The following is a 22984-nucleotide window of genomic DNA, read 5'->3' on the forward strand; positions in this document are numbered from 1 at the left end:
GCTTGACCTGGGACAATATATTAGGCGCTAAAATGACATTTTTGAGATAATTGACACAAATGAGAACAGCAGGAGGACCGCACCTCGTGTAATACCGTCACAGTAGTGATGTAGAAATCAAGCAGTACTGCTCACCTGTTTACCACTTGGTGGTATGCAATGTATAATCCAGAGAAAAGGTCCTCAGTGTCCAGAAACGTTCCTGCAGCTCCAAAGATGGACCGGTGGTATAAGAGTATTCAAGAAAAAAATAAAAATGGGGGCTAACAGTAAGGGGCGATGGACGGCCTTAAACGGTGGAATGTCTACACCAGAGGATAATTGAGTGCTACTCACACCAGTATCTCAGTTAATGGACATTTATTGAAGATAAAACTAAAATAAAATTACTAAAACAGCTACAAAAGTGAATTCATAAAATACAATACAATAAAAATACTTTTTGTCCAAAAAAGTGACGCGTTTCGTGAAGGTTCCCTTCTTCTGACTAAAAGATGGACATGTAACAGCAGTCGCAGATAAGCAGATATTGAATATCAGCCGATTGTAATCATGAAATTCAATACAATACTCACAATCAGATTCGCGTCCAGAGTTTGAGTCTTATACTTAACATCAGCACCTTTCACCTATAGATTTGCTACCTCCGAATCAATGAGAGACAGTTGTGGTGAGGCCTTGTAGTACGTGGTATTCATCCAAAGCTCCCAATTCTTAGAATATTTCTTCTGGTAACCCTCATTGTAAGCAAAGGACCTTTCCAGAACACAGTTATTGTTTACTCTTCTGGTAAGTTCCATGAAGGATGGAATTTTATTTGATTTCCACAGAGATGCAATAAGGGTGATTGCTCTAACTTTAATGTGAAATACTTATCCTCTTTGATTAGGAAAAATATTTGCCAATCCCACTCCCAACAAAGCCAAAGCAGGAGTCAATATGATTTGAGTGCCAGATATGTCATTTAGCATTTTCCCAGTTGGTTCCAAAAGCCTCTTAATACCTCACATTTCCAAACTATATGTAGTAGGGTTTCTTTAGCCCTGGAGCACCTGCAGCATAACATGGAAACATTGGGATATATTTTACTAAGCCTTTCCGGGGTATAATACCATCGGTATAATATTTTCCGTCTGGTTTCTATATTTAGTGCACATTTAGATAATATTTTGGGAGTTCCATAGACAAATTCACAATCCTCTGGCTCCAATTGTATATCTAGATCATTTTCCCAACTTTCTATGCACTTTATCTTCTTTATTTCTAGGGTTGATTCTATGGCTTTGTATGCTATTGAGATTCCCTTTTGCATATTAATTGGCTGTAAAAATGCTGTTTCAAAGATGGATTTGGGTGAATATCTACTTGTTGGGATAGCCGCTAGAAAATGTCTGAGCCTGAGATATTTATAGAAATCCCTCTTTGCGACAATCTTTACTGCAGATGGTCCTTTTACCATATGTCAGCAATGGATTGAACACTCAAGGCCATCCAACTTGACAAAACTTAGGAATTAAAGAGATTGGGAGGTCCTGAGATCTTAAAATTATTATTTTATTTACTTTTGTCTGCTTTACCCATACTTTAAATCCGACTAATGCAATGCAGTGCTAATGCCCATAATTTAGCGGATACAGCCCACTCTGGAGTTAGTTCGTTTTCAATTTGCACCCATGCTTTTGAGACTTTAGTGGTAAGCCATTGTCTAGCTTGTTCCAAAACTGCAGCTTCGTAATAGCTTATAACTCGGGGAAGTCCTAACCCTCATTTTTTCCTGCGAGAGATATAGGATGTTGGCTGCTATCCTGTCTCTATATGTCTATTTATTAGCTGTTGTAATTTACTTAGATATTTGTTGGAGAGTGGGCACATTCCGAAATAGGTAAATTATCTTTGGCAAGACCATCATTTTTATAGAGGCATTTCTTCCTACTCAGGATATCTGTTGTTTTGCATACTCTTTAAGATCTATTTCTATAGTGTTTAGCAGGGGGACATAATTTAGTTGGTATATTGTTCATACAGGAAATGCCAGGTATGGTATAGAAATACCCAGGTATGGTATAGATTGATCTTCCCATTTAAATGGGTATTCCGCTTGTAAATCCATTTTGGCCTGAGGAGGGACATTAATATCCAGTATTGTGGTTTTGCTCGCATTGAGCTTATAATATGACACTTTGCTAAATGCTTCTAATAGTTTGGATACTTTTGCTAGCGAGGTTTCTGGCTGTGTTTTTGAGATAATTACATCATCCGAAAATAGCCCTATTTTGTGACATGTTTGGCCCCTTTGGATATCCTTTATGTTTTCTGATTTCCTAACCTTTTCTGCCAACGGTTCCATGACTAATGTAAATATGAGAGGAGATAGGGGGCACCCCTTTCTAGGTGCATTTGTAACTTTAAAGGATTTGGAGGAGTATCCTGCCAAAGAGATAAATGCTGATGGTACTGTATAGAGTGCCATAATACCTCGCTTAGTTTCCTCTGAGAGGCCAAATTTAGCCAGTACTGCTTTTAGATATCCCCAATGGACACGTTCGAACGCCTTCTCCACATCCAAGGAAAGATGCAGAGAAGGTGTCCGTGTCTGCTACACCACCTTTAGTAACTCTATAAATTTTCGCGTGCCGTACGATGTAACCTGATGCCCCTGACGAAGCCCACCTGATCTTTGTGTATGAGCCCCGGCAGAAGGGGGGCCAATCGTTCCGCCAATATCAGGGGTCTTCTCCGTTTTAGGGAGCGTGATTATGGAAGCTGATAACATTTCTTTTTGGATGTGTCCAGTTAATTGAATTTTATTAACTCGTTAAGGACGCAGCCATTTTACAGCTTAAGGCTCAGTCCCATTTTTTGGATTCTGACTTGCGTTGCTTTATATGGTTATAACTTTTGAACACTGATACTTATCTAAGTGATTCTGAGATTGCTTTTTCCTCACATGTTGTACTTCATTTTAGTGGTAAAATTTGGCTGCTGAGTTTCGTGTTTATTTACAAAGCAAGAAAAAATGATACATTTTTTGAAAAATTTTCAATTTTTTAAATTTTAAAATCATTGCGTTTTTCATGCAGATAGATTTACCACCTAAATAAGTTCCTGAATAACATTTACCATAGATCTACTTTACATTTTCATAATTTTTGAAATGTCTGGATAATTTATTTTAATGTCACGCGGCTTACAAATCGAACATCGGTTTTCCGTATTTTCAGAATTGACCATTTTGGGGTTAAATAGAGTTTTGAATGAAATTTTACATATTTAACATCAAAACCCCCTATATAACCAACTCATTTTCAAAACTGCAACCCTTAGGCTATCAGAAACAGCTTTTAGGAAGATCGTTAACCCCTTGAGATCTTCATAGTAATTACATCAGAATGGAGGTGAAATTTAGAATGGTCAATTTGTGTCTGTTATACGTTCAATAGCGCTAAAATTTACACATTTCCAAAATACAAAAAGAGAAAACTCATCTTAGAATTTGTTATGCAATTTCCCCCGAGTACAGAGACCCCCCACACGTGGCCGTTACTTGTTTCATGGGCGCACAGCGAGTCGCAGAAGGGAGGGAACTCCCTTCAGCTTCCAGAATTTCAGTTTCCTCATTGGCCCCTTTTGTAGGCTATAAAATTTTCATTTTTTTCATTATTGGGGCCATGTGATGGAATTTTTTGAGATGCGGGATGAGATGATTTTTTCAGTGTTACAATTTTGGGGTTTGTATCCCCTATTGTTGAAAATTTAGGAATAATTTTTTGAGGGCAGGAGTAGAAAAGCATCAATTCTGTACTGGATTTTTAACTTATTTTTAGTGTTTACCGTATAGCCCAATAATCAAGTTATCTTTATTCTATGGGTCAGTACGATTATAGGGATACCAGACATGAATATTTTTTCTTAGATTTTTTTCCCACATTAGGTTTTATTTGGCAAATTTAGTAAAAGGTACCATTTTTGCATTGCCGTCTTACATGTGGCATAACATTTTCACTTTTTTGGCTACAGAGCTGGTTGACGGCTTTTTTTTTGTGGGACATGTTGTACTTTGCAACAGTATCATTCTGGGGTTTGTGTTATGATTTAGACTTTTTTTTGCATTATATGTCTCTTTATATGTTATGGGAATTATGGGCATTTTTATTGATTTACTTTTTTTTTTTTTTACTTTTTGACTATTTCCACCATTGGACATGAACAAGCAATCATCTCATTGCTTGTTCATGATTATACTGTGCTGAAGTTTTGCAGGGCATTAGCAGTGTTAGCCTATAGGCTGACACTGTGCCTTTAACATGGACCCCAGATTTTCCATTCGCACGAAAACGGTGCGGGGGGGCGATCGTGGGGGAAAGACCCCCCAAAGGCATGTTAAATGTGGCATTTAACGGGTTAAACACTTGCGATCGGAGCCCACTCTGACCGCGGCTGTTACACTGGCGTGTCGGCTATTAGTTATGGCCGGCACCCCGTGTGTCCCGATGCCGGTTAGGTTCAGATCTTGAGCTGAACCGGCATCAGAGCTGTGTCCAATATATCGGACGCTGAGCGCTAACTCACTATGCTCAGCGTCTCATATATTGGACGTTGAGTGCCAACAGGTTAAATATCTTCACCAGATATGGATCCAGCAATGTAGATTGTGCCTGATAGTAATCGTTAGTTAACCGTCGGGTCCTGGGGCTTTATTGTTCTTAAACGGTATTCTCGTCTGGGCATTTACATTCTGTTTGATTTATCTGCCATATAAAAACATTTCTTCAATTAGATGTTATTAAAAGAAATTTACCTGTGTGAAGATAATTTCTCATAAATGTGTCCCTGGATACGGCCACCTCTGCTGGGAGGATTGCCCAAAGTAACAAAAGGTTTTTGTATATGAAATGTCTGGGAGTAACTGCATGTCCCACAGCTGTCCTGCGGTAATGAACGCTGAATCCAGGTGGTCAGGCAGGATTCAATAGCGCATTTCTGGCAACTGCTGTTAAAATGTGAGGTGGTCGTATCCGAGGAAGCTATCTCGTTAGTTAATAGCCTTAGTTATTTCAGTGAGTGTAATTGGTGTAGCTATGGACTCTGATTGTTCCGCAGTTATGGAGAGAAGATCTACTGAATTTATTAATAGGTTAATGTCCCTATCTATGGGATGTACTGTGTCTTAATCCTTCTTTAAATTATACAGACTATGGTAGTATAACCATAACCTCAGCCATATTTTGGGGGGGTCATATATTTTTCATTATTACTTTGTGCCTCTCTTCTTTTTAATTGATTAACCAAGATCTTGCTAGCTTTGTTTCCTAGGTAATATCTGGCTTTCATTTTCTTCAGTGCTCTCTCATATTTTTATGTCATTTGCTTTTTTTTTTACATGTTGCCTCTAGCCCCATATAATGACTTCTCATGTACATTTTATTAGCACACCATAGCGATACAGGAGTTAAATCGTCTGACTGATTTTCATCAAAAAATCTTTTTATAGTTTCAATCGTGCTATCGTGAAGTTTTGGAAGATGAAGCAAGTAATTTTTAAGGCGCCAAGGCCTAGAGCGAGGGTGGTTATATCTCTCAGCTATTTCTAAGTGCATTGGGGCATGATCGGACCAGCTGATCACATCTATTTTTGATGTGGTTATTCTCTGAAATAGATAATGATCTGCTAAAAACATGTCAATTCTAGAAAAGTGTTTATGAGGGTTTGAAAAAAAATGTATAGTCTTTATCCAATGGATGTTGTTCCCTCCAAACATCCAAATATGCTTCTTGATGGGAATACTGGAATAATTCTGTAGGTCTATCTGAGTTACTGGGTTTTGAGGTGTCCATAGCTAGGCACATAGACATGTTAAAGTCTCCTGCTAATAATACCGATCCCTACTTGTACTTATTTTTTAGGGGAAAAAGCTGATTAAAAAAATCTGTTTTGATGTGTATTGGGTGCAGAAATGGACGCTATTGTGTATATGATATTATTGAGAGAGCAGACCAATATTACAAATCTGCCCACTTCGTCTATATATTTATCTATGATTGTGCAAGCAACCTTCGTAGGCATGACCGTTTAAAGGGGCTATTTAGCCCTTTAGCATAATTGAAGTTACTCTAATTACCATGGTTTAATAGGAAAAGAAAGCTACATTACCCTGTTACTCTACACCTTACATACATTACTTCACAGCAGAGATACCTATCATCCTGTTATTAACAAATTGAACACAAAACAAAAACATAACGTGAACATTGGTAACTGGTGTTACCCAGGAATACTCAACAAGGATTCCACATAGGGATCTGTAGGGGAATGAATGTGTACACTATACACCATTGAATCTAGTATAGTACCGTAACCCGGCCTATAATTTTAACTCTTGGGCAGAGTACCACCCCTTAAATAAGAAAAAGCAAGGAAAGGAGTCACCTAAAGGTATAATATCACACAGTTAGTTCAGCTTTCCTTCAGATCTTCTTTACCGTGTGCCATTCTTCCTCCACTCTCATTGGTATTGGTGAGGTAGATTCTTCAGGTGCTAATCCCCATTCTTTCAAGAGCTGCATCGATTTTGGAGGTGCAGTAACAACAATTTGTCTTCCATCATTTTATATGATAATTTTTAGGAAACTCCTATTTATAGGGGATGTAATGAGCTCTGAGGACTTTCGCTGCCTCATGAAACTCCCTCCTCCTTGCTAGTGTGACAGCCGACAAGTCTGTAAATAACACCTGGGAGCTCGCTTGTTTTTCGCCCCTCTCTCATGAGCTTCTCTTTGGAGGGAAAAAATGCAAGTGGGCTATTACATCTCTTGGGACAGTGGCTGGTAAGGTTTTGGCTTTGGGTAGCCTATGAACTCGATCATTGAGTAGATCTGTTTGTGGAGTGTCAGGCATCAGGGCCACAAAATAATCAGTGAGGAATTCTTCCAGTAATTCTGGCTTGATGGTTTCCGGGATTCTGCGGAACCTCACATTATTTCTGCAGGATCGGTCCTCCATATCCACTATCTTTAGTTGCAAATCCTGCATTTCTTCCTCCATATTATTGCTTATATCTATCATTATGAGCTGCTATGACCTCCTCCATTTTGTCCTCAACATGTGCAGTACGCTCACCCAACGCTGTACATTCTGTTTGAAAGGACTGAAGTGCCCTCTGAATGTCCTGTTGTAAGGAGTCTCTCAAATCACTTAACATGGATTTTAATAAATCCAAAGTGTTGGAAGCTGATATGGCTGTGTGTGCTTGCTGGTGCACATGGCTCACCTGGTATGGCGGTTTCTGTTAAACTAGAGCTTCCTCTCAGCATGCTTATGTCCCCCTGCTGAAGCTGTTGTAGCAGGTTAGCAGCTTTCGATGCGGCTAGCGATTCTGCTGGCTGGAAGACAGTGTGCACAGCTCATGAGCGTCCAAGTCCATCTTGGGACCTCGTGGACGGAAAGAATTCCGTAAGTTTTGCCGGCTCACTGCGTTTTTTGCCTTTCCCATGTTGAGTGGTAATTATGGGGGATTAGGTTTGGGTGAGTTTCACTCTGTCCTTCCGCCGTTGTTAGCTGCTTTGAGGTCAGGTCGCACAGAGCAGCAGAGTGTGCGTCCTACTCCATGCTCTGACGGTCCCACCCCCCCTCTCTCTTTATGATTTTTAATGAGAGAACACATAAACATGCCCTCTTTGTTTTTATGCTTGTAAATCATCTGTAGGTACAGGAAGCATTTAGCGGCTCTATCAAGATAGCCTATCAGTTGTGTTTTTTTCCTAGCTCTTCCTGAGCTACAAATAGCATCAATACTTTTTGCTGATGTTCAATCATAGAGATACGGTTTAACAGATCATCTATCTCTATTTGCCACTTTTTCTGCTGCCTAGCTCTGATGGCTTTAACTATTCCCCTAATGTAGATTTTGTGTGACTCCCATAATAGTGGGACTGTAAGGTTGGGGCGTGGGTTTGTAGCAAAATAATGACTAAGGTGGCCTCAATTTCTGTTACGTAGGGATTCATTTAGGCGCCAGCTGGTTTCTGGTCTAAGGAGATTGAAACCAACACATGTGAGTAGTCAGATACCATGATTGGGACTATGTCTGGATTGGAGGTAGATGGGATGATGTGCCTGGAGCAGGTAGTTCAATTGCTGGTAAGAAGAATGTGGTAGAGAGAGAAAAGCAAAATCCTTGGCTGAGGGATTGTGTGCTCTCCAAGTGTCTATTAGGCCTAGATCTTCAATTTTTCTACCCAAACTAGCTAGTACCATTTGTGAGGTTTCCAGCAAAAGGTTCAGACCGGTATTTAAGTCACAAACAAAAAACAAGTGTGCAGCAAATCCAGCTCACCCCTATTGCCGCATTAGGCTTCTAATTGAGTGCAGGTGCTCGCAGATCCACCTACAGGCTGCAGTTCATGGTAGTGCAGAAGAAAATTACGACCTCAGCTCAAATCCGCAAATTCAGGAAGCATGGCTCAATATAAAAACATTCTTCTTTATTGAAAATCATGCATACAAAGCAATCATAGGCAAAGGTATCCACGAGAGCAACCCACGGACCTACATGTTTCGGCTCTTAAGCCTTATTCATGGTCTTGACCTAGTTTTTTATGCATGATTTTCAATAAAGAAGAATGTTTTTATATTGAGCTATGCTTCCTGAATTTGCAGATTTGTGCCAAGGTCGTATCTATTTTCTGTACAATGGTATTTAAGTCACCTCCAAGTATGAACAAGCCTTCGGAGAACAGTGCAAGCAGGGCTATGGTGTGTAGTAACCATTTTACTTGGCCTCTGTTCGGCGCTTACACATTCGGAAATGTTAAGGTGGTGTTTTCCATCTTCCCTTTGACAAATAATATTCTGCCCTCTGGTGCAGAGCATGTGTTAGTCGTCAGGAACGGTAATTTTAATGAATCCCAATGGAGACCCTTTAAGACTTGGAGGAAGGGCTCTGGCTATGAAACCAGATGTCATAGAATATCTAACCACTATCTACATCTTTATAGAGTAGAGAATTTTAGGCTTTGTGATTGGCTCGGTAGAAGCACTAATTTCTTAATAATGTGTATGAAACTTGATTTTTGGGTAGTGCTATGTAAAGCACAAATTGAAACAGGTGAGTAAGAAAATAGAGTATTATCAGGAACAAGCAATCAGATGATTGCTTGTTCATGTCCTATGGTGGAAAAAGAAAAAAAGTAAAAAAAAATGTTGTTCAATCAAAAATAAAGTAATAAATCAATAAAAATGCCCATAATCCCCATAACATATAAAGAGACATATAACGCAAAAAAAGTCTAAATCATAACACAAACCTCACATATATAGTATAACTGTGTCCATGACCACCCGTAGAATAAAAGTAAATAATTATCAAACTTGCACGATGAACGCCGTTAAAAAAAACTGTTAAAAACTGTCCAAAAATTAGGATTTTTACCTATTCAATCCCACAAAAAATGCAATAAAAAGTGATAAAAAAACATATGTACTCCAAAATGATACTGTTGCAAAGTACATTATTCCCGCAAAAGACTAGGCATCAACCAGCTCCATAGACAACATTTTGAAAATGTTATGTCACTTGGAAGACGGCAATGCAAAAATGATAGATTTTTCCCACATTAGGGTTTTATTTGACAAATTTAGTATAACGTAAGAAAAAATATTTATGTATGGCAGTGGTGGCGAACCTATGGCACGGGTGCCAGAGGTGGCACTCAGAGCCCTTTCTGTGGGCACCCGGGCGATCACCCCAGCACACCAGACAGGACTCAAAGAATCTTTCTGCAGTTACAAGCAACTTAAAAGATACTGATTTCAGTCATACTTTGATACTTACTTTATTACTAGGGACTTTAGGAAGAGAGAGAATGAATAGACAGGCTGTATTATCTTTGGAGGACCTCCTACTGGCCCCACAATTCTCTGTGTACAGAGATACACTGGAAAAAAGCTAAAATGAAGCAAATTTTCCAACTTTCTACTGTATTGCTGTCCTCAGGAGGCCAGTATGATTGAAAGTTGTTGAAGTTACTTCTTTAATTATTGGTTGGCACCTCGCGATAAATAAGGGGGGGTTTGGGTTGTTTTTTGGGCACTCTGTCACTAAACATGATTATTAGGCTATATGGTGAACACCAAAAAGAAAAAAGTTAAAAATCCATTACAGAATTGATGCTTTTCTACTCCTGCCCTCAAAAAAAAGTTCCTAAATTTTCAACAATAGGGGATACCAACCTCAAAATGGTAACAGTGAAAAAAGCATCTCATCCCGCAAAGAAATGCCTTCACATGGCCCTGATAATGAAAAAGCAAAAGTTTTATAGCCTACAAAAGGGGCCAATGAGGAAACTAAAATCCTGGCAGCTGCAGGGTGCTTCTTCCCTTCTGCGCCTCGATGTGCGCCCATGAAACAAGTAACGGCCACATGTCTTTGTGGTCTCTGTACTCGGGAGAAATTGCAGAACAAATTGTAAGGAGGCTTTTCTTATTTTATCTTTTGAAAATGTGTAAAGTTTAGGGAAAAATGGATATTTGATTTTGTAAGCCGCGCAATATCAAAATAAATTATCCGAACATTTCAAAAATGATGAAAAATGTAGAGTAGAAATATGGGAAATGTTATTCAGCAACTTATTTAAATGGCAAATCTATTTGCCTGAAAATGCAATGATTTCAAATTTTGTAAAAGGGAAATTTTCAATAAATTCATAATTTTTTTTGTCACGGTTACACCCTCATTTACCTCTCCTGGCTCCGGCCTGTAGGCCGCATGCTTCTTCCCTGCAGTCGCGCGGTCCTGCCACTAGGGGGGGGGGCGCTGACTTCTCCCAGCCTTAAAGGGCCAGCGTCCTCATTATTGGCTCTGGCATTCCCGGCTCGGCTATATAGCCTGGCGACTCCCAGAATCCCCTGCCGGATCTTCAGGTCTTTCTACTGGAATGAAAGCCTTCCTGAGTGTTTCCAGATGCCTCCTTGATTCCTGAGCATTTCCATACGCCTCCGTGTTCCTGTGGTGTTCCCGTGTTCCAATCCTGTGGCGGTCCTGTGTTCCTATGGTGGTCCTGTGTTCCTGTGGCGGTCCTGCAATCCTGTGGCGGTCCTGCAATACTAGTGGTCTTCCGAGGTCCTGCCAGCCGCCCTTCCGAGGTCCTGCCAGCCGCCCTTCCGAGGTCCTGCCAGCCGCCCTTCCGAGGTCCTGCCATCCCGAGGTCCTGCCATATGTCCCTACCTTGGCTGCCACCGCGGACCTAGTTGCACCCGTGTGTTGCGGCTGGTATTGTTATCTCCCGCGGTGGTCCAGGGAGTCCTAAAGGACTATTCCCCATAGACTGACATTTTTCTTTTTTTTTTTTTTTATAAATAGACGCAAAACTTAGCATCCAACATTTGCCACTAAAATGAAGCACAACATGAGAGGAAAAAACAATCTGAGAATCGCTTTGACAAAGAACAGTTTTCAAAAGTTATAACCATATAAAGTGACCCAAGTCAGAATACAAAAAAAAGGGGCTGAGCCTTTAGCTACAAAAAGGCTGTGTCCTTAATGGGTTAAGGGTAGCCAAGCCAGATAGGCTTAGCCTATGGGAATAGCCATAAGTATTGTAGATTCAGAGTGTGCAGTACTTCCCGCAACGTTATAAGAGTCTGTGCTTAGCTTATATGGATGGCTCAATATCTTGCTAGAAGAAAAGTTACTCATTGCCATAATTCAAACTTTGTTTTTCCCTGGCTGCAGACAAAATCTGAGAAGTGTCCACAAAGGACAACAGACAACAAACGACATCTCTCGGGCGTAGGGCTCGATGTATGCGCTCAATCGTGATCCTGGCAGCTCTGTCTACCCCCAATGAAGTTGAGAATAAGTCCATAGCCACATTAGATAATGATTCAGGTGGTCAAGTTTCTTTTATTCTGACTTTTTTTGCCTGCTCCTTTTCTCTTGGTCCTCAATGAGTGTAAGGGTGCTCTATATATATTCACGGTGTTAGACTCAGTGGTCTGCTAGGGCAGCTGAGAAAGCAAATAGACTGGAGCAAGTTGTTTCTAGGATCCCCATCCTGGGCTATTACTGGGCGTATAGCTTGTAAGGGTGCTTTTTGAGAAATGACTTAGAGACAGTGTTTACTGTATTTTTTCAGTGTTCTCCCTTGTGGACATTCTACATGTCTCATTCGTCTATTCTAAAATCTGTGGATGTCGCTCCAGGCAGACTCTTTGGGATTCGACCTGGTGAAAAGGCATTCTTTATCTTCCACGTTTTTTGGATATCCGGTTACCCCTTTTGCGATTTGGTAGTGCTCGGTATGTCTCCAGATTTGTCTTTACGGTTTTTCACCATTCTGTGCATTGTGGTTTTGTTTAGTAGCACTGATTCCAGCATCTATATCTTTACCCCCTCATTTGCTGTAAATTTGCTCACAGGGGAAGCTGTGGTTCAAGGTCTCTTGCAAGGTCTCTTGGCTCTTTAAATACCCTCCTAACTAGTCCTCAGTTGGTTTGAAGCAGAGCCAGGTAGGAAAGAGGCTAACACCGCCACTGTAATAGCTGTCATCTCCTTAGCAGGTGGTTACTGTTGCAGGCTTCCACTGAGCAGGCAAGATGGTGCCCAAGCCAGGTGTTGGGTAGGGTGGGGAAGGGGTAAAGCCACAATCACTATGGAGGTAGCAGCACTGAGCTGCAATCATGCAATCAGGGTTTCACTCAGTACCTGTGCACTTACTGGTGCTGAGCTCTGTTCTGGAACACAGCGTGTGTGGTGGGTGATGTTCGCACATGTTCCCATGCTGCCTGGTCCCAGACGTGCAAAGGAAGCCGGTGCCAGACTCTGTGGCCACCGAGGATCTCTGCAGTGTTCTTGGGAGATCAGTTGCTGGTATTCTGCCTTAAAAGCCTCTTTATGCCCGGTTAAAGCTCTGCTAACATACTGCTCTATGAGGAGCTCTTCAGCCGTGCTTCCTATCCTCAAAGTGTTTAGCCATTTACCCAGGTCCATCTGGCTGAGTGGTGTTTTGGAGCTAGTGCATACCTTGCAGAACACTACAAAATCACAAACATTCTGTAACCAGGAGGGCCACTAATAAGCCCTTGCCAAATGACACTTGGTATCAGCAACATCTAGCACAAATCAGAGGACAAGACTTTTTTAGGGGAACTCTCGGAGGCATTATCTCAAGCCCTGGATTAGATAAACTGAAAAATTCCCTTTGTTGGGATGTTCAAACCTTGGGGAAATAACAATCTCACAGTTGAAAGGCCAATGCGAAGGCAATGATTCCACAGACTTTTCATCAAACACATGAGCACAATCAGAAAGATACTCACACAACTCACTGTCAATGAAGTGTAATGAGAGGAACACTTAGCCCCCCCCCCCTTCACATAGCTCCCCAAAATCAGAGACAGAATTATGTAATGCTAACCATGGGAGACTCAAAATGTTGTGGGAGCTTACATTACAGAGGACAAAAAAGTATCCAAGTAAACTTTACCCCTCCTTAAAAGGGGCAGAATCTGCTCTAATAAAAAGGTATTGGGAATACAGTTTAATAAACGTCAGGCCTAAAGCCAAGATGAATGCAAAAGCAACAACATTAGTGACAGACCCAAAATCTATCAGGGCCAGCAAAGCCACAGACTTATTTTTAGCATTCAAGGTGATTGGCAATATAACCTAAGAATCAGACAGAGAGGCTACCTGGGTGCCTGAGTGGCTTCCTTAACTACCACAAAGGAACTGCAGATTCTCTGGAAATAGTCTAGGCTTGGAGGGGCAGTTCCGAAGGAAATATGTTCCCTCCAAGAATTAGCGTCCATTCTTCCTAGTTCCATAGGTTCAGGGACAGTAGAAGGAGGGACAGATTTTTTGAGAATGAGAAAACTGTAACACAGAATAGGAATCGAATTCTGTTCTATATCATAGAAATCAATATCATAGAAGTCTGCTCTAGCCTTGGGTCTATCTCTGAGTCTGTGGTCAATATGGATTGCTAGAGCAATAGTTAATTCTAGGAAAGTGGGCTGACCAACCCAGGCATTCCTGAGTCTTAGTCCCCTTTTGAGGATTGCCTTTAAAGAGGTTCAGAGTAGTTCAGAGTAGCACAGTGCTTACGGAACTTCATAGAAAATTTTTAGCAGAGCATTTGCCCCACTGGATGGATGGGAGTTGCAATTCTACAACTGCAACATGGTCAGGCTCAGCATAAATAGATCCCCAGAAATGAAAAATTCTACCCAGGAATGACCATTCCTCTGCTCCCAGAGGAAGTTTCAAGGAAAAGGACTTGGGTTCTCCTTTTAACAAAGAGATAACTACTTCTGAAATCTGAGCCTGAGAGGCAAGAGAATTTATACAGAAATACAGCAGGCATGACTCCCAGAAAGATTTAAACTTCTCCCGATCCCCCATGAAAAGATCTGGGAGAAACATTTATTCCATGTGCTGGGTAACAGCATGATGTAGGGCAGCAGCTTTGACCTGACACTGGAAGAACGAATGGACTTGGTTAAATCACATACCAGGCCTGTTAGGCCTTCCATGCGGCTCTGTAGATCAGACACTAAATCTGCTTATCCCTCAATGCGGGTAACTAGGATCAGCAAAACCCGATATCATCCTAGTTTTAGTTCTGGTTTGTCGGTCATGAACTGAATCTGTCCAGCAAACAGCGCAACCACAAACTTGGCACTAGCTGTCAGAATAAGTAAGTGGTGGCAAACTAGCTCTCGGATGCCCCGTGGACTACCAACTGCCTTACGCAGAAAAGCCACCCTGATAAGGGAGAATCTGCTATCAGGAACCATACTAACTGACTGATAGACCCTACAGGGTGATGGGAAACGTACTTCAACTGACAGCTGCTGGATGGTGGAGCGGACAGGTAACCAGAATTCAGAGACTGACCATTGTTTACACTAGGATACAGTAATGCGCCAAGGCAATAAGACAAAACAGAGACCGTGAAAGCAGGGACACACTGGAAGATACATGACACAAAGGGACAAACAGATACAGGCAGAACCGGGTTAAAAACAAAAAGGGCAGCAAAGGTGCAGAATTGAATCAATAAAGAGAGCTCCAGTAATGTTGCAGAGGTCAGATTCACAGAAAAGCAATAACAGTCAGCAATAGGGAAAGGTATACGGAGATTAGTAGAACTATCAAGGGAAGACATATAAAGGAGTTCCTGGACACGACTGAATCAGCTGTCCTACGCTCTAGTAACCCTTGCTAGGTAGGGCTGAGCTGCAGAGACCTGGGTGTGGCTCATTCAACACAGCAGCAATCTAGCCCCAGTTCACACACAGAAACCCATGCAAAATGAACGGCACCTAAGCCAAACTCTGTAGACAGATAAGGACTGACTCCTTTTCAATGTCATGTCACAAGATGTAACAACACAGGTGTCAAACCAGAAAATCTTTTCGAGAGGAGACATATTAGCCATCCATCCAGGTCTACCAAGGTGTGAGCCAGGTCTTTCACCTATGATGTAGCAAAACCAATTTATTTCTGTGCATTATTGAGAAAAAAAAAATCTTTGAAACACTCATATTTTCCTTCTGGAAAAGGTAGCACTAGTTTCACATTTTTCTTTTATATTATGGACAGTCATTCATTTAAATTGAGTAGTTTTTTTATAGCAATTGTTGTTCACCTATGTGAAAGCAGCTATATATTTTTAGACATTGTTTTAGTGGACAATATTAAAAATGATACTTCTATATAAGTCATTGATTGGAGCACAAGTTTCATTTTTAGATTTTTTGTGAATTCCACCCTTCAAAGTTTGCCATGGTCACATTTTGGTGTTGCCCAAGTTATCACCTGTTCCAAATATTTTTTTTAAGAAGGTGACAATGAAAATGCACAAGCACAGCACACACCAGGCATTGGAAAAGAGTTGATTCACTCAGTTTGGCAACTTTATTTTTGAAGTGCTAATTGACTAAAGAAACTTAACTCCTCAAATGCTTAATGTATCATGCACAAACATACATCAAACAAGCAGAAAAGCAGATGACGTGATAAAGACCAAAGGTTTTTTTTTTTTACTATGCTTATGTATCCAAAACCATTCAAATAAAAAAGTAAACGTGTTTTATAAGGTTCTGAGAAAAAGTAAGAATATTCTATTCAACAACTTAAAACAGTCTACAGTATCTCATAAATTCACAAATCTACAGCCCCTACAATATGTTTGAAATGTCAACGGTTCTTATAATGTAACTTAGATGAGATGATTATTGTTTTTTGTTTTGGAAAAGACTTTGTATCTTTTTTGTTTAATTAATTTGATTGTTTATTTTGAATTAACTTTTAATTGACTGTGGGTAGATTTTCTCTGTTTGACATTTGATATTTTATTTGAAGGTTTTATGAGCATATATTTTAGTATAAAAAAAAACATTCAAAATATCAGAATAAAATACAAAGTTGAGAGCAAATGCAAAACAAATGCAATTCATAGGATGGAGGCCAATTGGCCATGTTAGGGAAATTTTTCTTCTAAAAATGGTAGTTAGAATAAATTCCTTGATGAAGTTTCATGAAACAAAGAAAATATATTGGTTTATCCCTGAGCTGAGTAGTTTTGCTGATAAATCAATTATAAAATTATGATAATGAAACTGTGTCACTCTTTTGTCTGGGCTCAGCGCTTTTCCTAGCACATTAGTTATGCACGGCTCACAGGATGATGTAATCAATGTATTGTGCCTGAAGGCAGAAAAATCAATTGCTGCACCATCTCCCAGCTGCTGTGTATGAGTGATCCAGCTCAGGTTAATTAGTCATGTCTTGACTAAGCTCCATGTGTAATAATAAGCTCCGTGTGTTATGCGTTTATGTAGGCATCCAGCCTGATCGCGCTTTCCTAAGACCCTGAATGTTATAATTGTTTTTTCAGCAAAACTATTTAACTCAGGGGTTAAACAAGATATGATTCTGATTCAGTGTAGCTACAGCATTCTCAAGGTATGTTTGGTTCATAATGCATCAAATCAAATGGTAAGTTTGCTTTAAGAATTAAGATCATTTTTTAAAAATCTGCATGCGTTTTGGAAACGTTATCTTGCCTAGTTTATTTTCAGATAATTTTTTATGACATGTTTTACTTCACATTAACGCTATATTTTAGTAAAAATATATTGCACTTATTTGCACAGTATAGAAAAATGAAAAACAATTCAGATTTTTCTGATTTCTAAATGTTATACTTATCAAACAGTTAGTCTAACCACCCAAATAGGTTGCTAACTACCGTAACATTAACCATATGTCTGCTTTATGCTAACATTTTTTTATACGTTAATGTATTTATTTAGGATGTTAGAAGGCTTACAGTTCGAAAAAAGTGAGGTAAATTTCAGATTCAATATTTTTAGAGGACAATCTAATCTTTGTAACAGCTTTTGTTAAGCTTGTTAAACTTTAACCCCTTAACAACGCACACCGTAATAGAATGGCGTGTGTCAGGTGGGGGTACGTGGAGTGAGCTCACAGGCTGAGCCCACTCCAAAGCTGGTAAGTCTTTGCTGCATATTGTAACAAAGACTTACCAGTAACACCCGCGATTGGTGCTAGCTGCCGGCTGCCCGTGCACCGCCATCTTGCCAAAGGTTTTCGCTCGCCTTGACGTCATCAGGTAATGGTGATCCATTGCTATGGACAGCCTCAGGTCTTCATTCGTTTCTTGATTTAACCCATTCATTACAATATGCTAGTTGCACATTGTAATGAATGTAAGAAGAAAATCCCCATTTACTGCCATAAGGTATTATAAAAAAACATAAAAATCATTTGATCACTTGTTCAAATGTATTCAGTGCCATACATATGTATGTCTGTGTACCAGACGCAAATGCATAGGCTAACACCTGCACTGTTGGGTCCGACCCAGCAGGCAGCCAGACAAGGGAGCCCCGAGGACCTTCATTGGACCTTGGGGTTTCTGTAGAGGATGATCACTGGGAGGAGAGATGTTTGACCATGGCGCTTAAAGGGTTAAACAACCTTGATCGAAACTATCATGGCTGCTCGTGCAAAGGCTTGTCACATACAGCCGACTGGCTTCACGGATCGCACAGGCTCTGCTTCTGAGCATGTCCGATACCTATGACATTTGGGAACATTATGGGGGCCTAAACAGAATCTCACCATGACGTTCCCTAATGTTATGATGGCTAAGGGGCTTAAAACTGTAGGTGTCATCCCAACACTGCTGTAGCAAAAAGTTCCACTAGTTCTTATTGCTCTTACAGTAAAGAATCCTCATAAAATCATCTATTAAAAGTGACAGTTTTCCTCTTTCATATTACAATAAAAAAATTTTTGCAATGTACTTTATATCTTTAGCACTTTCCGTATTGAACAATATGAATAATATAATTACAATTCTTATGCACAATCTTTTCTTTTCTCAGGAATGGTTTACAGAAAGTGCAATATAAATGCAACATGGGATTTTGTACAAAACTCCAACAGGTCATTTTCTAATTATTCTGATTGTATCCGCTTCCTGGAGCCTGAATTGAGCCATAGCAAAGTAAGTATAGTAACATTTAGATGTTACCCTAGCAACTGCTTGGGGAAAATCTATGTATTTTGATTATCAAAAAGCTAAGTATTAGAAAACAGGGGTATTCCCATCTGGGCATTCACATATAATTGAATTCAATTGCAACATGTAAACATTTCTTCAATTGGATGTTATTAAAAAAAATGTTCCTGTGTGAAGATAGTTTTTCATGAATGTAGCCATGCTGTCGAAAAGAGATGGCTTCCTCGGATACGACCACCTAACATTTTGGCAGCAGTGGCCAGGCATGCGCTATTGAGTACTGCCTGACCTCCTGGATTCAGCAATCATAACCACAGGACGGCTGTACGACAGTAACTCCCGGATATTTCATATACAAAAACCTTTTGTTTATTTGTGCAATCACTCCAGTAGAGGTGACCGTATCTGAGGACACAGTCTTGTTTCTAAGAGACCAAATCACTACATTTATGAGAAATTATCTGCACACAGATAAAAAAAAATTATTAACATCTAGTTTTAGAAATATGGCAGATTAATAAAACTGAATGTGAATGCCCAGATGAGAATACCCCTGTATTGCTGTATACCATTGGGGGATAAATGACCTCATATAGGGTTTACACAGTAGAGTATCAATATTTGCAGATGACACTAAGCTCTGTAAATTAATTAATACAGATAAGGATATTTTATGCTACAAAGGGATTTATGGAAACCAGAGGCCTGAGCTGACAAATGGCTAATGAGGTTTTCTGTAGAAAATAAATGTGAAATGTCCCAATGGAACACATGGATTGAAATTATTGGCCCAGATTTATTAAAACCAGTTTTCTGTCTGACTTCACATTGCACATTCATTTAAAGAGGACTTAAAGTAAGCAGCTCCTAGTGCTTGAACAAACACCGCAGTGTTAGAGTGATAGCGTTACCGGAAACCTCCGGTAACGCCATCAAACACTGCGGCGGGGTACAATGTAATCATCGGACCACTCGCAAAGCGGTCTGATATATTCATGAGAGGACGCCCCTAGCCACGCCCCAACCCCGCCCCTTCATGAATACGTCGGACAGCTTTGCGAGCGGTCTGACAATTACACTGTACCCCGCCGCAGTGTTAGATAGCGTTACCGGAGGTATCACTGTAACACTGCAGCGTTTGTTCAAGCACTAGGAGCTGCTTATTTTAATCAAAATATAATAACGTTTTTTCACTTCGTTTAACTCCATAACGTCTTTTAAATGATAGCACTGAAAATGTAATAAAAAGTCGCAAAAAATGACTCCACTCCCAGTTCTGTATACCAAAGCATAAAAAAGTTATTAGCACCAAATGATAGCAAAATAAAAATTTTATTTTTTGTACAGGAGGTTTTAATTTTTCTAAATGTATTAAAACATTATAAAATCTATACAAATTTGGACCCTACCCCCCATACAGTGAGCGACCCTACCCACCATACAGTGAGCGAACCTACCCACCATACAGTGAGCGACCCTACCTCCCATACAGTGAGCGACCCTACCCCCCATACAGTGAGCGACCCAACCTGCCATACAGTGAGCGACACTACCCCCCATACAGTGAGCAACACTAACCCCCATACAGTGAGCGACACTACCCCCCATACATTGAGCGACACTACTCCCCATACAGTGAAGAATACAGTCATACAGTGAGGTACACTAGCGCCATACAGTGAGGAACACTATGGCCATACAGTGAGGAAAAATTCCGCCATACAGTGAGGAACACTACCGCCATACAGTGAGGAACAGTATGGCCATGTTCCTTTCGTCTTCCGAGAGTTCTCTGCCCCATATAACACTTGCGGCCATTTTGAAAAAAAAATATTCAATTTGTTCCCAAGAAACAATGTAAACTTCGGATTTGTGACAAATCAAAGTTTTCCGGAAATTCTAAACAAATTTTGAATTTTTAGAATCAATTCGCCCAGCTCTACTGGAGTATCATATATGCTATAAGTAGCACAATTGAAAGAATATTATCTCTGATAATGACAGATTTATACTCCAGTCACAGCCAGTGCTATAGGCATCTGAGATGATCTTATGATCTTAAGGTAAATTGATGACCGCAGCTCTGGACATGACTAGAGTGTCAGAGATAATATAAGCATAATAATTGAGAACATATTATCTCATATTACCTGACATATAACCTCACTTATCACTTCACATATTACCTCACATATGGCCTTGCATATTACTTCACACAAGGTGGTTTATACTTATTGCTTATAGTAACCAATCAAAGCTCATATTAACTATTAACAACATAAGGTAAAATAGAAACTAAGGTTTGATAACTGCCAAAACAGCCAGCACACATACACACACACTATAATATATACACACTATAAAATATATATATATATATATGTATAGTGTGTATATGTGCATATATACAGTATAGTAAATAATTTGTGTCAACATTTTCAAGTTGATTACTGCTTCTCTTTACAGGTAACTGAAAGTTTAAAGTTTATCTTTGACAGAAATACATAGATTTTCAAATATAAATTTATGTTTCTTCCCCTCCAGATACCCTTTCAGTCATCTTGGGATCTATATTTGTAGTTTTTTACTACTAGTCTGATTCTGTCCCATTAATCCATGTATTCATACATCAAAATTCTAATTTGCCTTTTTCTTGAACCATCTCTGCATCTGTACCGGTAGTTTTATAACATTGTTGTTAAATCAAATACAAAATCCCTTCTCTTTTTTTGTAGTCTTTTACAATTCTGGATTTTATTTGTATATTTTAAGAAATGTTATCCTTTGTATTCTGTTAATGTTTTAGATGGGATTTCGATCAACTGTAGCAGTGTCCTATATCTTTGTTTATATATATTTATGAAAATTGTGTGTTAATATTTTATTTAATAAGAGCCCTATCCCTGCATCCTTGGCATTTTAACTTGTCCCTTTGTTGTATTTAAGATTGATTTTTACGTCAGACATAAATAGAAACTGAAGAAGTATCTGGTACATGCAAAATGTGCTGCTCTATTTTAAAGTGATTTTATAAAATATATTCTATCCATATATCCCGAGATCTGTTTTGTAATCACAAAATTAGCATCCATTTTCTTGGAAAAGCACTGGAATCACTCCTCGTGGGTTTAACACTATCCAAATTTAATATTGACATATTTAAGTTTTTACTGCATGATATTAATTTTGATTTATATACAATATTAACCAAATTTATGGAGAGCCTTTGTCAAATATGACATTCTGTTGAAAGAAATTTTATAGACTAAAATTTGCTTAAAAATTATTTTTTTATCTGACATAGGCATATGAGGGCTTGTTTTTTTTCGTTAAGTTGTATTTTCCATTGGCCTCATTTTTACAGTAAAGAAGCACAATGCTATAAAAGTATTAACCCTTCCCAGGTGGAGAACGGAATAAACTAGCTATTATGGTACTTTCTTTTTTCATTATTAAAACATTTAAACTTTAAACCTTTATTTGAACTCATTATTTATTACCCCACTATGGGACTTAAACCTGGAACACCATGATTACTGTTACAATACATTGCTGTACTTCTGTCAACTAAAACTAGAATACTCATCCCTAGTCTTCAAGCAGTTAATTTTTTAGCTGTGAACCTAAAACAACTAGGTTCAATTGTCTCATTACTAAAAAAAAAAGGATTCTGGGCTCAAAATGTTAGGTACATTGTAAAACAAATTGAATCAAAAAATGAACTCTGGAGGGGGGCGTGTCCTGCCATGCTAGGAGCTGCACGCACATAGAGTGAGCTCCGCTCCGGGCCAACGGAAAAGGGACATCCAGCACCCAAATTAATGGGGAAACCGGACAGAAAGAGACCCCCAGAGAAGAAGGGACCTACCCGGAGCGCGGAGATACCGATCTCCAACTTCTTTACCCCGCTACAAGCCCGCTCTCCATCCACGGGCAGCGCTTCCCGCCGCCTTGGATCGCGGGCGCCGCCATCTTGCAGAGCACACCACGCGGCTGCTGTCTCGTCCCCGAGGCAGACAGGAGAGCAGGGGGATAAGGAGAATCGTGGACGGAGGGCGCGGACCGGGTCCAGGACCACAGGTACAGGCACCCTGCACCCCCGAAACTCCCTGGCAAGTAGCCAAACCTCAACACCAGTCCTCACAGAGGAACCCAGGGATAGGGAGCAGACCTGCTCTGCTGATAGAGCCAATATGGCGCCCCCACTCAAACAGAGAGAAGCGCTAGCCACACTGACTACCCCCAAGGGAAAGGGGACAGATGAAAACAGAGAGGGGAATACCCCTAGCCCTCCCTCCAAGAGATCCCTATTCACACAGGACTCTCAACCTGATCCTCAAAACACCCCATCTATCAATGGGACTAGCAGACCTTACCTTCCACATCCAGAGGAAGCTGCTAACACACTCAGAGCTTATCCTGAGCTACAGGC

The 22984-nt window shown here is 40.0% G+C and overlaps 1 protein-coding gene across 3 annotated transcripts in view; it reads left to right on the forward strand.

Moving 5' to 3' along the window:
• Positions 1 to 22984, forward strand: part of PTH2R (parathyroid hormone 2 receptor) — a 308425-nt gene that overhangs the window by 115214 nt on the left and 170227 nt on the right. For all 3 annotated transcript variants that reach the window (XM_072120997.1, XM_072120998.1, XM_072120999.1), the window contains one exon: positions 18416 to 18537. In XM_072120997.1, coding sequence (XP_071977098.1) covers positions 18416 to 18537 — 122 coding nt within the window. The remainder of the gene's footprint in view (positions 1 to 18415; positions 18538 to 22984) is intronic.

Source organism: Engystomops pustulosus, chromosome 8 (assembly GCF_040894005.1).
Source record: "Engystomops pustulosus chromosome 8, aEngPut4.maternal, whole genome shotgun sequence".
Classification (NCBI taxonomy): domain Eukaryota; kingdom Metazoa; phylum Chordata; class Amphibia; order Anura; family Leptodactylidae; genus Engystomops; species Engystomops pustulosus.